General features: G+C 38.1%; 1 protein-coding gene across 5 annotated transcripts in view; it reads left to right on the plus strand.

The window, feature by feature from the left end:
- STK4 (serine/threonine kinase 4) overlaps positions 1 to 14,968 on the plus strand; it is a 90,393-nt gene that overhangs the window by 27,152 nt on the left and 48,273 nt on the right. For all 5 annotated transcript variants that reach the window (XM_061437709.1, XM_061437705.1, XM_061437706.1 and 2 more), the window contains 2 exons: positions 382 to 510; positions 1,405 to 1,591. In XM_061437709.1, the coding sequence (XP_061293693.1) occupies positions 382 to 510; positions 1,405 to 1,591 (316 nt within the window). The remainder of the gene's footprint in view (positions 1 to 381; positions 511 to 1,404; positions 1,592 to 14,968) is intronic.

Genomic DNA, 14,968 nt, shown 5'->3' on the forward strand with positions numbered 1-14,968 from the left:
GAGTTCAGTTCAGTCGCTCAGTTGTGTCCAACTCTTTGCGACCACATGGACTGCAGCACGCCAGGCTTCCCTGTTCATCACCAACTCCTGGAGCCTACTCAAACTCATGTCCATCGAGTTGGTGATGCCATCCAACCATCTCATCCTCTGTTGTCCCCTTCTCCTCCCGCCTCCAGTCTTTCCCAGCATCAGGGTCTTTTCCAATACGTCAGTTCTTCGCATCAGGTGAGAGTGTGAGTTAGGGTTGGCTGTTGTCGAAAGCATAAAGAGAATGATTAGATGCACTGGTTGGTTCAGCAGAGACTATAGAGGGCCTCCTCTGTGCTGGCTGGTATTTTGGCACCAGTGCCGCATAAACCATCTTCAACTTTCTTGTTGAAGCACCCGTTTGTCAAGAGTGCCAAAGGAGTGTCCATACTGCGGGACTTGATTAATGAAGCCATGGACGTGAAGCTGAAACGCCAGGAGGCCCAGCAGCGGGAGGTGGACCAGGAGGAGGAAGAAAACTCTGTGAGTGCAGGCGTTGCGGTGGGCCTTGGGCATTAATGCTTGTCATTTTGTGATTGTCAGCCAGGTAAGACGAGTCAGAGTTGTGGCGTCCGCCTGGAGCTGGAAGGCTCCTTGCTCCACCGTGTCCTGTCGTGGACCAGGGCTTGCTGGATGGATGTTTGTTCTTCTCCCAGTGCTTCCTGAGACACTTCCACATTTTATTCTTTTGCCTCCAAATCTTTTCTTCAGTTTAACTTTTTATTCAGGAAAGAGAACATTCAGGTCTGAGACTGGGTTTTTCTGTGCTCTTTTGGGCATCTAGTATCCATACTAGCTATGTAGACTTTACGCTGATAGACTCTCTCATGACCTTGAGATTCCAGAGGTGTGTACCTTAGCTCCTTAGAGCAGTGTTAAAAAATATGCAGGTTAGATATGCAGCTCTTATATGGATAAATGTATGCTCTTCTTTGGTTGGCTAGGAGTGTTCTCATGGAGTATAGCTTTTAGAAATTGTGAATCAATATACTGTACGCCTGTAACATATATAATGGTGACTCATTGGTAAAGAATCCACCTGCCAATGCAGAAGATGTGGTTTGATCCCTTGGTCAGGAAGATCCTCTGGAGAAGGCAACTCACTCCAGTATTCTTGCCCAGGAAATCCCATGGACAGAGGAGCCTGGCGGGCTACAGTCCATGGGATTGCAAAAGAGTCAGACACAACTTAGCGACTAAACAACAACGACATATTTAATACTGTACACCAACTACACTTGAATTAAAAGAGTGTTCTTAGTTCTGTGAATAAGCCTCAAATCGAGAAATATTTGCAGCAGGATGAATATGAGTAATTCAGAAAACTCGATCATTTTAATCAAATTAGTCCTCATTTGAGATTTCTTCCTTTTCCAGGAGGAGGATGAGCTAGATTCTGGCACGATGGTCCGAGCAGCAGGGGATGAGATGGGCACTGTCCGAGTAGCCAGCAGCATGAGTGACGGGGCCAATACGATGATCGAGCACGATGACACGTTGCCGTCCCAGCTGGGCACCATGGTGATCAACACGGAGGACGAGGAAGAAGAAGGCACGATGAAAAGTAAGGCTCTGATTAAACAGACTGACTTCACAGGCAGACCTGGTGCATTCCAGAGAAAGCAGATTCTCTCGGTCCACATGGACTCAGTCTTGAGGCTCCACTCTGTGGCTGCAGTCTAAGGAGCGAGAGCGTTGGGGCCTCGCTCCAACCCACTCCAGCAGCAGTGGAGGGTTCGAGGAGGGAGGAAGCTGGCTTCTGCAGTCAGAGGCAGGGAAACAGCAGCAGTGAGGATTGACTTTCGGACCCGAACAGCCATTCTCTTGTTGAATGTCACCATTTTTTTTTTCTTCTTTTCCTTGATCTGCAGAGGCAAGCACATACATTGTTTTTTCTTTTTTCCTCCCTAAGTGATTGTTTATTTTATTTTTAATTTATAGTGTTCATTGTTGATTTAAGTGATTAAGTGACTGTCCATATGGCCCAAATCAATAGTTTCAGTGGTTCTGCTTCTGGTCCAGCACTTGGTATGGGCGGTCTTTGTCAATGCAGACCATCTAGCCGGTGTGTTGTGGTATTTCGTAGTGGTTTTAATTTACATTTCCCTGTTGACTAATGCTTTGGAGCATACTTTGGTGTAGTTCTTTGTCATGTATCTCTTCTTTTGCTTCTCCCCCTTCTCCTTTGTATTGTTGTTACACATTTTACTTCTAGAGTAGTGCGTACATCGTTTTGATGCGTAATTCAGAGTGTAGTGGAACTCTGAGCTGTTTACCATACGGATTATCTTCAGTCTGTTTTCATGATCTTTAGTCTGTGTGTCTAAATCGGGTTTCTGAATTCTCAGTCAGTATCTTAAGGATGGGAGTGTACAAATTGAAGAGTCCTCAGTCACTTCTGGTTTAAACACGCCTCTAATGCTGCTGGTCCTTTTTCTTCGGCCTGTGACTGAGGCCTTACACCTGTGCTCAGTTCTCATCGAAGGGGGCCATCCTCCCCTCTCCTTTGAGTTCTTTTCTTTTCCCCTGTCTCTCTGCATCACAGACCAGGTCACAGAGTATAGGAATTTGGGAGTACAAAGTGGTAATAATAATAACTGAGTTGAGTTATAAACATACAGTGTAGCCTAAACTCTGTGTAGGTCTAAAGCATTAAATATCTATGGTCTTTTCATCATTGTTTTTTTTTTTTTTTGTACCTCATCTTTTAAAACTTTTGAGTTTTAAACTTCTGAATCAGGGATTATTTGGCAAACTACGGTCCACAGGCCAAATCCGGCCTGCCACCTGGCTTCGGCAGTTAAGTTTTCTTGGAATACAACCATGTCCATCCCCTTGCTTATTATCCATGACCACTTCTGCACTATGGAGACAGAGCTGAGCAGTTGTGAATGAGACCAGGTGGCCCCCAAAGCCTGAAATGTTTGCTGTTTGGTCCTTTACAGACATAAAGAGTTTTCTGACCAGTGCTGTAGACCTGCTGCTTTGTGACTGATTGATTCATTCACTAAACTTCTCTTCAGTGCCTGCTACTGTATCCCAGGTACTTTGCGAGATGCTGAGGATACAGCAGAGAATGAAGAAACAGTCCGTGCCCTGAAAGAAGCTGTTGTCTAGTCTGGGAGACAGACCATTTAATTATACTTCAGCGTATAAAATGGGCTTTAAAGCAGAGGTAATCTGAGTGTGTTGGCGAAGCAGAGTGGAAGAATATTTAATTTAGGCTGGGGATTACTGACAGATTCCTGGAGGGAAAAGGCAGGGAGGTTGGCAGTGAGTAGGGTGGGTAGAAATATGCCAGCAGAGGAAGCCGGGTCCACAGAGTCCAAAAGGCAGTGAGTTCAGGGGAACCGCAGCTGGTTTATTGCAGCTGGAACAGACTGTTCCAGGGCTTTGGTTCTCAGGCAACCCCCTGGAATTTTCACCTTCCAGGTCTGTGTATTTATAATCAGCTCTTTGTTTCTGAAGGGAAAAGGTTTTCTTGTTTTCTTTTTTCTAGTCTGGGGCCCAGGCTCATCATCTGTGTTTGACTTTGGGTCAGAATTATACAGATGGTGAAAGAGTAGTCACACTGCCGATGGATGTGTAAATTGCTCTGACTTTTCTGGAATGTAGTGCATGTCAAGAGTTTAAAAAGAGCAAACCTTTGACTCAGTAAATTCCATTTCTAGGAATTTGGCCCAATAAAATAATTGAAGATCTAGGCAAATTAATATTCCAGCTTTATAAAAGTAAAAAGATAAATTAACATGTTAATATGTGCATTAAAAAAAAAAGACTGGAAAAAAAATCAAAAGGCTAGAGAAAAATCAACCAAATATTAAAAGTAGGTAAAGGGATTATAAATAGGTACTTTCAACTGTATTTATTTTCCAAGTTATTTTCTAGAGTTATTCTCAGAGGAAAAAAATACCACCAAAAATACTGCTGATATCATGGTATATCCTGTAAATTATTAATAGGACTTTGAATTCTTCATTGACTTAAGAATCTTTTTTTTTTTCCTTCTTAGTCCTTGGACTGTTGTTTATGGCCTTAAAAATGGATATTTACAGTTTATGGGCTTCCCTGGTGGGTCAGATAGTAAAGTGTCTGTCTGCAACGTGGAAGACCCGGGTTTGATCCCTAGGTCGGGAAGATACCCTGGAGAAGGAAATGGCAACCCACTCCAGTATCCTTGCCTGGAAAATTCTATGGACAGAGGAGCCTGGTAGGCTACAGTCCATGGGGTTGCAAAGAGTCGAACACGACTGAGCGACTTCACAAAGAGTTTATAAAAACATTTTCACTCCCTGCTAGTCTCAATTCTTACTACAAAAGTGTTCTTAGGGTATATTTCATCCCCTGGATGAAAGATTTGGTGTTCCGTAAATTGTCAAGTGAATGCTATGTACTAAATTTAGTTTTTCTTTTGCTCTTTTTAATAGCTAGCCTATGTAATTTGTTAGGTTTGTTTGTTTCGCAGTAATGAGCTGCTGACTCCTGTTTCTTTTCATTGACTAAGTGCTATATCGTCTCCTTGTTGTAAGGGCTTTAATTATGAAGATGATTATAATCCCTATGTAATATAACTTGGCTGACCCATTCATGTGTGTTGTGTGTGCATGTGTTATGCTTTTTTTAAATTTAAAGAATTCATTTTGTTCCAAATGTAATTGTCATATTTTAAGTGCTCATTACTTCAGTGGGTTGTGTGTTCAGTTTCTGAACTTGGAAAGTGTTATCATGTCTAATGAGAAACATACATCTTTTATTATAGCCATGAGGGAAAAACCCACTTAAAAGCCTCAATAGTCACAGCTAAGTGACATTAAATAAACTTTGTTCACAATCTGTTTCAGGTTGTATAATTCAATTTTTGAGTCACAAGTTAGATTTGCCACTTATTTTGAGATCTTTACTCATTACTGTAGGAGTTGAAACTTTTCACTATGGAAAATTAAAATATTTTTAATTTTAATTTTGAGAATAATGTCACAACCTCTATGGACATATAGCCAGTTTCAAAAATAACTCACTGCCCATCATATTTCAGCCTTATTCCCCCCAAAATAGCAAACTGAATTAATTTAAAGCAAATCTCAGACATTCGACTGCTTCTTCAGAATTGATTTTTAAACACTTAAAGGAGATCAACCAAGCCTGACTCAGATACTGTCTGTGTTATGTTGGACAATTCTTTCTCCTTGTATGGGCCTCAGTGCCCCTATTCAATAAAAGCAGAGTTATCAATCGTATTTTTTCCCTTGTCCCTGATAGTTCTACTTGTCCACATGTTTATAAAAATTATAGAACTCATGACTAATACAGAACTGAAGTTTCTGCAAGTTTAAATTTTGTGATAATAAATAGACTTTCACTTACTACCTTAGAAAAGGTTTGATATTTCAATTGCCTCTATTCTCATTAACTGTATTAAAAATTATTTATGTTAGCAGTATTCTAACAGTATCAGTGCCTTCTCACAAAAGAAATTGGTTCACTCCTAAGTCCTCTCATTGCAGCAGATAACTCCTGTTCTTGACCACATGCCTGTATAGTTCCTATATGATAATAATTTGCCTAGATATTCTACTTTCTGATTATTTTCTGCTGAAAAAGCATATACATTTTCCATGTTGTTTGCATAGTCCTTTTTATATTTATCACACTTAACTGTTTTTTTGTCGTTTCCCCATTGCTGGGCATTTTGGCTGTGTCTATTTTTCACTATTATAAATAACTCTGCAGGGAACAAACGTCCTACATATAAATTTTGCCTTCCTTTTAATGTTTCCTAGGAAAAATTTCAGAGAAGGCAATGGCACCCCACTCCAGCACTCTTGCCTGGAAAATCCCATGGACGGAGGAGCCTGGTGGGCTGCAGTCCATGGGGTCGCTAAGAGTCAGACAGGACTGAGCGACTTCACTTTCACTTTTCACTTTCATGCATTGGAGAAGGAAATGGCAACCCACTCCAGTGTTCTTGCCTGGAGAATCCCAGGGACCTGGGAGCCTGGTGGGCTGCCGTCTCTGGGGTCGCACAGAGTTGGACACGACTGAAGCGACTTAGCAGTAGCAGGAAAAATTTCCTAGGAACAATTTTTGTTTGAATAATTATTTAAACGACATAATTGCACGTTTGCCATATTGTCCTCCAGAGGCTTGTACCAGTATACATTCCACAAGGATTGATAGCAGTTATCAGTATCCTTTGTTTCTTCCCTGGATAGCCAGCTATTTCCCTTTTATAGTTTCCATCTTTTAAATCTCTGTGTGCCACTTTCTGAGTATTTTCCCTGGATTTATCTTCTAATTCTAAAATTCTTTTTTGAGTCATGTCTAATCAACTGTCTGACCCAGACACCGTGGTTTTTTCAGTAGCTAATATTTGCTTATAGTCATATGACTAGTAAACACTGGAGTTGGAAATTGAAAGAACTCCCAAGTCTATGGGACTTCCCTGTAGCTCAGATGGCAAAGAATCTGCCTGCAATGCAGGGGACACAGGTTCAATCCCTGGGTCAGGAAGATCCTCTGGATAAGAGAATGGCAACCCACTCCAATATTCTTGCCTGGAGAATCCCATGGACAGAGGAGCCTGGCGGGCTACAGTCCATGGGGTCGCAAAGAGTTGGGCATGACTGAGCGACTAAAACTATAAAGGTTCTTAATCTTAGTCCGAAAGTCTATGCTGTTTTCATTCTGCTGAACTTTGGTTTGTTTTGGAATCCTTGTGTTAATGTGTATTGTGTATGTGTGTGCATGCACATAAACACACACTCAGTTGTGTCCTACTCTTGGTGACCCCCTCTACTGTAGCCCGCCAGGTTCCTCTGTCCATGGAGTTTTCCAGGTAAGAATACTGGAGTGGTTTGCCATTTCCTCCTCCAGAGAATCTTCCCCACCCAGGGATCAAACCCGAGGCTCCTGCCATGTCTCCTGAATCGCAGGCAGTTTCTTTACCCTGAGCCACCAGGGAAACCATAATGTGCATTAGATCCATAATATAAACCTATCAAAATTCATGTTAAGACTTGTGTTGGCTTCTGAGGAAATTCCAGAGAGACCTTTTTTTTTTTTTTTTAAAGAAACAGTTCTTTTATATGTATATTAATTGTACCCAAGAGGATAGACGTTATAACTGGTAATGATAATCATTAATGACTAGGCACTTAATATCTGCCAGGTGTGGTGCTTAATCCTTTGTAAGCATCTCATATATTTTAATCATTGCAGTCATGCTGTGTGGTTTTTCATAGCCACCTCCACCCCTTTCAGAGCAGCAGAAACTGAATTGCAAAGCGATTAAGTAACTTGCTCGTGATTACATAGTGAGCAACAGAAGAGCCAAGACCTGAGGCCAGATGTCTGATTTCCAGGCTCGTGCTCTTAACCATTGTGTGACCCTGCCCCTCAGCAGAGCCCTTCATTAAGTTGTGGAGGGACAGGACCAGGGCGCCTGATGGGAGGTCTCAGCTTGCCATGATCCACACTGGTAGCTTGAGTAACTCACCTCTGTACGAGTTTCCCCAGGATTTCCAGAGGCAGAGAGCACAAGGTTTTCTAAGGGGACCCGCCTCTGATGATTCTGTTAACATCTGAGGGCTTATGTCTTGGTTGTGTGGGGTGCGATATGATTGCTTTATGAGAGACCCCAAGAACAACCTTTCACAACCACAAAGGTAAATCATGGCCCACACTACTTTGAAAACCCCTGTCTGGATAAAATACCAGTTTGGGGATTTGGGTAGGCTTCTTCTGTGTGTCTGTGTCAGTGGGGTCTTTTTTTTTTTTTTTTTTTTGCGTAACGACTGGAGAAGAACTTCTGCCCCCATGATTTGAAGTTCACATTCCTGAGATGACTTGAGAGGATCCTCATACTTTCTGTGCACCAGTAGAGGGAGCTCTGTCATAGGTTATGAGTTTAAATGGTATTCTCACTTGTGTCCACAAATCCCTTTTCTATGGAAGGCTTCATTCTAGATCAAGACTGTGATTTATTTATTTTAACATCTATTTTAAGTAACTACAGCAACACTAGGGCAATGTCTTTATTTTACTTAGGTAGGCGTTTGAATACCTCATACTTGGCAAAGTTCAAGTAAGAGGAAAGTCGGTCAGAACATCTCAAAATAGTTTAAACTTTTCCTCTCTTCCCAGATTTCTTGGTAGACCTTAACCAGAACTGAGGTGTTCTTTCTGCAGCATGGTACCATGCATATAGTTTTGAGACTATCATCTGCCAAAGTGACCCTAACAAAGTAACTGAATATATATATATATTTTTTTAAAACTTAAAATTCTTCTGCAGAAACTGACTTGGGAGAAGTTATTTCATGTATCATAATAAACATTAACACTGACAGTTTATAGCTTTTCTTGTGTAGCCACTTTATTTTCCTCTAATTTATTTCTGTATTGACTTCACAAGTCTAATACTTTCTTTGACAGTAGATGTTGTCCTTTTTTTTTCCTTTCTTTTTTCGTTACTGGTTTACAGTGGTTCTTTGTGTGTTGGATACTAATTTTTCATCAGTTATATGCATTGTAAATATTTTTTCCCAGCTAGTGACTTGTGCTTTTAATTTTTCAGGCTCTTTTCTTAGAAAGCATCTTCTGTTTTCATGAAGTCACATTTGTCAGAATTTTCTTATACCATACATTTTTTTGTGCCTTCTTTAAGAAATTCTTAATAATATATTTTTAAAAAATTTAATTTTATTTGGCATATAGTTGATTTACAATGTTGTGTTCGTTTCAGGTGTATGGCAAAGCGATTCAGTTATATATACATCCATTCTTTTCCAGATTCTTTTCCTGTAGGTTACTACAGAATATTGAGTAAGGTTCCCTGTGCTGTATATAGTAGGTCCTTGTTGATTATCTATTTTATATGTAGTAGTGTGTATATGTTAATCCCAGACTCCTAATTTATCACTCCTCCTACTCTTGGTAATCAAGATGTTTACGAGGCGATGCATGGTGATCATTTCATAATGTATGCAGATGTCAAATCATTGTGTAATACATCTGAAACTAAAATAATGTCATGTGCCAACAATATTTTAACTAAAAGAAATTCTTTGCTACCCAAATGTCTTAAAAACTGTCTCCTACTTTTTTTTTTTTTCCCTAAAGGTTATAAAGTTTTACTGTCCACATTTAGGACTTTAATATATCAAATGTTTTTAAAAATTTGCAATATGAGCTATAGTCATCTAATTTTATTTCTTCCATGTGAAAGATTTGCATTTCCCTCCATTCAGATCTTTGGTCCTGTTATCTTCTCTTTCTTGCCTATCTATGAAAAATAAATTCTCCTTCTCCTACTTGTTTTTCTTTTCAATTACAGGTTACTCTTGAAATTTATATTATTCTTCCATGCAAATTTTAGTATTAGTCTGTGGAATTTTGTACAATACCTCTGGGATTTTGACTGAATTGCATTGAATACACAGATTAATTAGGCAGAATGGCTATCTTTATGATGTTAATTCTTCCTGTTCATGAACATAGTTTATCTTCTCATCTGTTTGGCTTATATCTTCTATTCTTAGATAACTTTATAATTATATCCATAAAGATATTTTAGATCTTTTTGTTAAATTAATTTTTGTAGATTACTTTATTTGTTCTAATAGGTTTTTTTTTTTAATGAAGACAATCTAATTGTGAATTGCATTCTTAGTTTTTCCTTTTGATCTTTATACTTAATATAATTTTCCGTCTTAGTAAGACCTCTAAAAATAGAGGTGGTAGTGGGCATTCTTGTCTGATTCCTTATCTTAAAGAAATTTCTTCTAATTATATCCACTAAGTCATTGTAGTGGATCTGGTATATTATCAAGTTAAAGAAGATTTTGTCTATTTCTAGTTTAAGAGATTTCTTTTTTAATCAAAATTGGTAATAAATTTTATTGTTATTCAGTTTTCTTACTTACTAATGTATTCAGCTAACATAATTTTTTCTCGAAGTTCAGTTTTCTCTGCATCCCACAGGTTTCATATGTGGGAAGTTGTAAATATTTTTTCCCAGTTTGTGGTGCTTTGTGCTTATTACATATTTCTTTTTTAACTCTTGAATTATTCAGAAATGCTTTTTAAAAACCAAATTCTATGAATTTTTTAAACTACTTATTTTTAATTTTCAGTTTCAGAGAATTATGGCTAATGAACACATTTGACCCAATATGTCAGTAATTTTTGTTAAATGTTGTTTGCGTGCCTTAGAAAGAATGTGTGTTTTCAGATTGCTTGTAGGAATCTATATGTATCTGGTGGATTTAGGTTGTTAATTGTCTTCAAATATAACTATTCACAACTAATTCTTGATATTTGATCTTTTGGTTTCTGAGGGAGATATGTTAAAATTGTTACTCTGTGGTTGTGATTTGTCTATTTTTGTTAATTTTGAGATTTTTATTTTTGGGGAGAGGTCTTTTGTATTTTGAGGTTGCATTGTCCGATGCATATAGATTTAGAATTGCTAACTCTTCCTGGGAATTGTTCCTTTTATATTTGACTTTCATAACTTCCCTGAGATACACGTTTATCAGTTATGAACTTCCTGCCATACATAATGAGGAAGTTCAAGTTAAAAGTTCAGCGTCTTGTCTAAAGTCATCCTAGATTGCAAGCCTTTGGCTTCTCTCTTCATTGCTTCTGTGATTTAGGCCATCTTGTTAAACATTGTGAAAAGCCTGCCTTTCTTACTGTTTGATACCTAATTCTAGGATCTTCAAACCTAAGACTTTTGTTATGTTGGTGTTTTGGGTTATCAACACTCAAAACTGTGGTAAGATTTTATAGCTAGTTAGCTAGGTTGATTGAAGGATGGTAACACAAATGCAGTAAGATGTTAACATTTGAGGAGTCTGAGTGAAGATTATCTGGATAGAAGGTTTTGTACATCTGGTACATCAGCATAAAACATTACATGATTATTAACTCATGATTTTCAGTTTTTAGAAATAAATCTCAGGAGGCTTAATTTGAGATATAAGTTTGAAAGTGCTTCACTTAAGAGTTTCCTAATAAAATAATATCTAGAGGTTGTTGGTTTCTACTGATTCAGGTATTACATCTGTCTTTAATATTGATAGAAATATGTGTTTCAGAAAAGCAAGCATATCCCACAGGTTTATAAAAATGTTAATTAAAAAAAATTAGCAGTCCTCTTATTGAAAAAAATTACAGTGTCCATTTTTTAAATTGAGGTATGGGTGTTTTACAGTGTCACGTTAGTTTCAAGTATACAGTAGAGCAAAGTGATTCAGTTATATTAATTATTAATATATGTCATTCAAAGTAATATATTGGACACTGAAGATCATTAGTAGTACTATGAAGATAATGAAGTTTTGTTATATGTTATGTTTTTTTTTGATGTGTCTTAATATGCAGGAAAACGGCTTCACCATTTCATCCTCAAGCAAGCATCTTTTCTTAAAGGAAGAGAATTCTTCTGTTTTACTTCATCATGATCAAATAGGATATTATAATTAGGAGCTCAAATGAGAATTCTACTTCTATACAAGAAGTAGAGAAAGAATCCAAGCTTTTAAAACATTAAAAGTATTTTGTCACATAAACTGTGTTATTATACTTTAATAATACTTTAAAGTATCTTTGAAAATAACAAAAATTTTTTATTTCAGAGGCAGAGATAACAAAAAAATCTTGGAGCAACTTGAGCCTGATTGGCATAAATTTGTAGTTTAGCAGTTAATGCTTTTGTCCCAGATGAGGAAATGACAGGCAAAAGGATGACCCCTTAAAATATGTACATCATGTGCTAAAGATTTGACACGCAGTGGTTCTCCCTTCCAAGACTCATTGGCTATGATAAATGGTTTTCTTGTCCTCACTGCATTCCCAAGAGATACATGGTGGCCGGTTCCTCTCCTTATCTCCGGGCTGATTAGGCCACTGATTAGGCAGAACTTGGACCACTGAATTAAAAGATTATTTCCACTGACGCAAGCCTTTTAAACTAGAGTCAGTGAACTAAAGGGAGGGACTGGATGATTTCTATTTGAAACTTAAATTTCTAATTGCATTCTAATCTCTTGTTGTTATTGTTCAATCTCTAAGTTGTGTCCGACTCTTTGAGACCCCATGAACTGCAGCACACCAGGCTTCCCTGTCCATTACCATCTCCTGGAGTTTGTTCAAACTCATGTCCATTAGTCAGTGATGCCATCGAACCATCTCATCCTCTGTCGCTCCCTTCTCCTCCTGCCCTCAGTCTTTCCCAGCATCAGGGTCTTTTCCAGTGAGTCAGCTCTTCTCATCAGGTGGCCAAAGTATTGGTGCTTCAGCTTCAGCATCAGTCCATCTAATGAACATTCAGGGTTGATTTCTTTTAGGATTGATTGGTTTGATCTCTTTGCTGTCCAAGAGACTCTCAAGAGTCTTCTCTTGCACCACAGTTCGAAAGCATAAATTCTTCAGCGCTCAGCCTTCTTTATGGTCCAACTCTCACATCTGTACATGGAAAAACCATAATTTTGATTTTAAGGACATTTGTTGGGAAAGTGGTATCTCTGCTTTTTAATATGCTGTCGAGGTTTGACATAACTTTTCTTCTAAGGAACAAGCATCTTTTAATTTCATGGCTGCAGTCACCATCTGCAGTGATTTTGGACCACAAGAAAATAAAGTCAGCCACTGTTTCCACTTTTTCCCCATCTATTTGCCATGAGGATGCCATGATCTTAGTTTTTTGAATGTTGAGTTTTAAGCCAGATTTTTCACTCTCCTGTTTCACCCTTATTAAGAGGCTCTTTAATCTCTTTGAAAAAGAATTTTATTTTTTAAAGATATTTTTGCTATGGGTCATTTTTAAAGTTTTTATTGAATTTGTTACACTATTGCTTCTGTTTTACATTATGGTTTTTTGTTTGTGAGGCATGTGGGACCTTACTAAACTCCCTGACCAGGAATTGGACCCATAGGCCCTGCATTGGAAGGCAAAATCTTAACCATTGGACCACCAGGAAGTCCCGAAATGGAATTCTAAAGCATCATGGCATTATTAACTTAGAGCAGCTCAGAACTGTTTTGGGTAAACTGTTGTGATAGTATTATCACATTGTGATAAAAACTTAATGTATTCATAGTTTCCCAGAAAGTCCTAGGTCTCATGAAGGCACCTATTGTTGTGAGTTTCCTCATGTTAAAACCAAAGTCAGGATCTTGTTGAAATGATTTTATTTCAACACCGTCCGTCAGATGCTAATTTCAGAGCTACATAAGATGGAATTCTTGACTCACAGCCTGTTTTCTTTCCACCTGCAGTTTTTTTGAAGAGGATGTTATAACATTGCCTCCCTTGTGTGTTCTCTATCTCATTCTCTCTGACTCAGATTTTACTATTTGCAAGGATGGTAAATAGGACATAAAGTACTACAGAATTTGCTTTAAAGCTTCTTTACTACAGTGACCTTACTGTCTGATTTCGGATCCCTTCAGATTGTTTAAAACTATCATCAGAGAATATTTGTATTCTCAAAAATACAGTCCATATATCTTTGTCATGCACAGCATCATATGAGAACTTTATCAAGCTTTGGCAAGTTACTTTTTGGAGCCTCAGTTTCCTAGTCCGAAAAAGTGAAGCATAAAAGTTCTATTTTGTCTGACTGAGATGGTAAGAAATACATATTTAAAATGCTTACCCTAGAAAAGCTTAAAAAGAGTAAGTATTATAGTATTTGATAGTGTATGACAGTGGGTTGTTTTTTTTTTTTTTTAGTGTATCATGGTGGTTTTTTTGGTTGGACCTTGAAAAACTCCTTCAACCAGAGCTACTTTTCTGCATTGTAATTCCTTTTCTCTTGCTAGTCATGTTTTTTTTCGTTTTTACTCTTGGTATTAATGGTATTTTATAAGCGCCACTTCTATGGCACTGGCTTGAAGCTGATTGATCTAAAGGAAGGTCAGTTTTCAATTTCAGTAATGTTTTTAAAATGTGGAGGGGGGAGGGAAAGAGAGATTAGTTCTAATTCCTTGGCAACAAGGTAACAGATGTTTTGAGAATCTGTTAAGTAGTACCTCAAAATATAAGACTGTAGATTTTAGGGGCTAGATTTTGGATCCTTGTGAGCCTTCCTTTTTGAAGTTTCAAAAGGTTATCTTAATACTGTGGGATTTATTACCCACTTGATTTTTTTTCCATCCCTGAAGGATAATCTCTGGCATTCACTGAGCATTTATCAGAAGCTCCCTCTAGGGTGGGATTCACAACAGAAGAGCAGAAATCTTGGTCTTTAGACTATTCTCACAAATAATTTTTGCACAAGTAATTCAAGGTCATCCTGCCAGAGCGGAGACTAAATCCTAATTGTTTGTGCAGTTTTTCTAATTATGTCCAGATGTCGGGCTCACTTTTATCTTTGGAAACCTTCTTGATTCTTGTGGGATGAGCCAAAAAGCACAGACACGTGGTGCCTGAAAATGCGTTCAAACCCCTCATGCCAGACCACATATTAAGATATGAAAGTACTGGATCTCAGTGTGACGTGGCTGAAGGGCTCAAGGCCTATATTTTGGGGAAGATAAGGTGCTGCTCCAGTAGAGTTAAGTTGGTAAAAAGAGAGCCAAGAATAGCCATGGGGGGAATAATCTGTTTTCCAAAAGAGGGTAGTCGTAATGAAGATCAAAGGGAAAAGTCCAAAAGATATACTTTGGCTCTTATGTCTAAGAGGCCAGTAAATCAGTTTTGATCAGTTAGGGGAATATATTTTCCTGGTGCTCTAAGCTTTCCGACCTGCTTACCCTTGTTGGGCAAGAAGACTGAGATACATTATGATCAAATTAAATGGGTCCCAAAGAAAAAAGTAGATGATTCTCTTAAGTGTTTATGTTCTAAAAAATATCAACTTGGAACCAGTATTTGTTAAAAAGAAATATTTAATCCCGACCAAATAATACTTATTAGGTATTCACTATGTGCCCT

Source organism: Bos javanicus, chromosome 13 (assembly GCF_032452875.1).
Source record: "Bos javanicus breed banteng chromosome 13, ARS-OSU_banteng_1.0, whole genome shotgun sequence".
In the NCBI taxonomy this organism is placed as follows: Eukaryota; Metazoa; Chordata; class Mammalia; order Artiodactyla; family Bovidae; genus Bos; species Bos javanicus.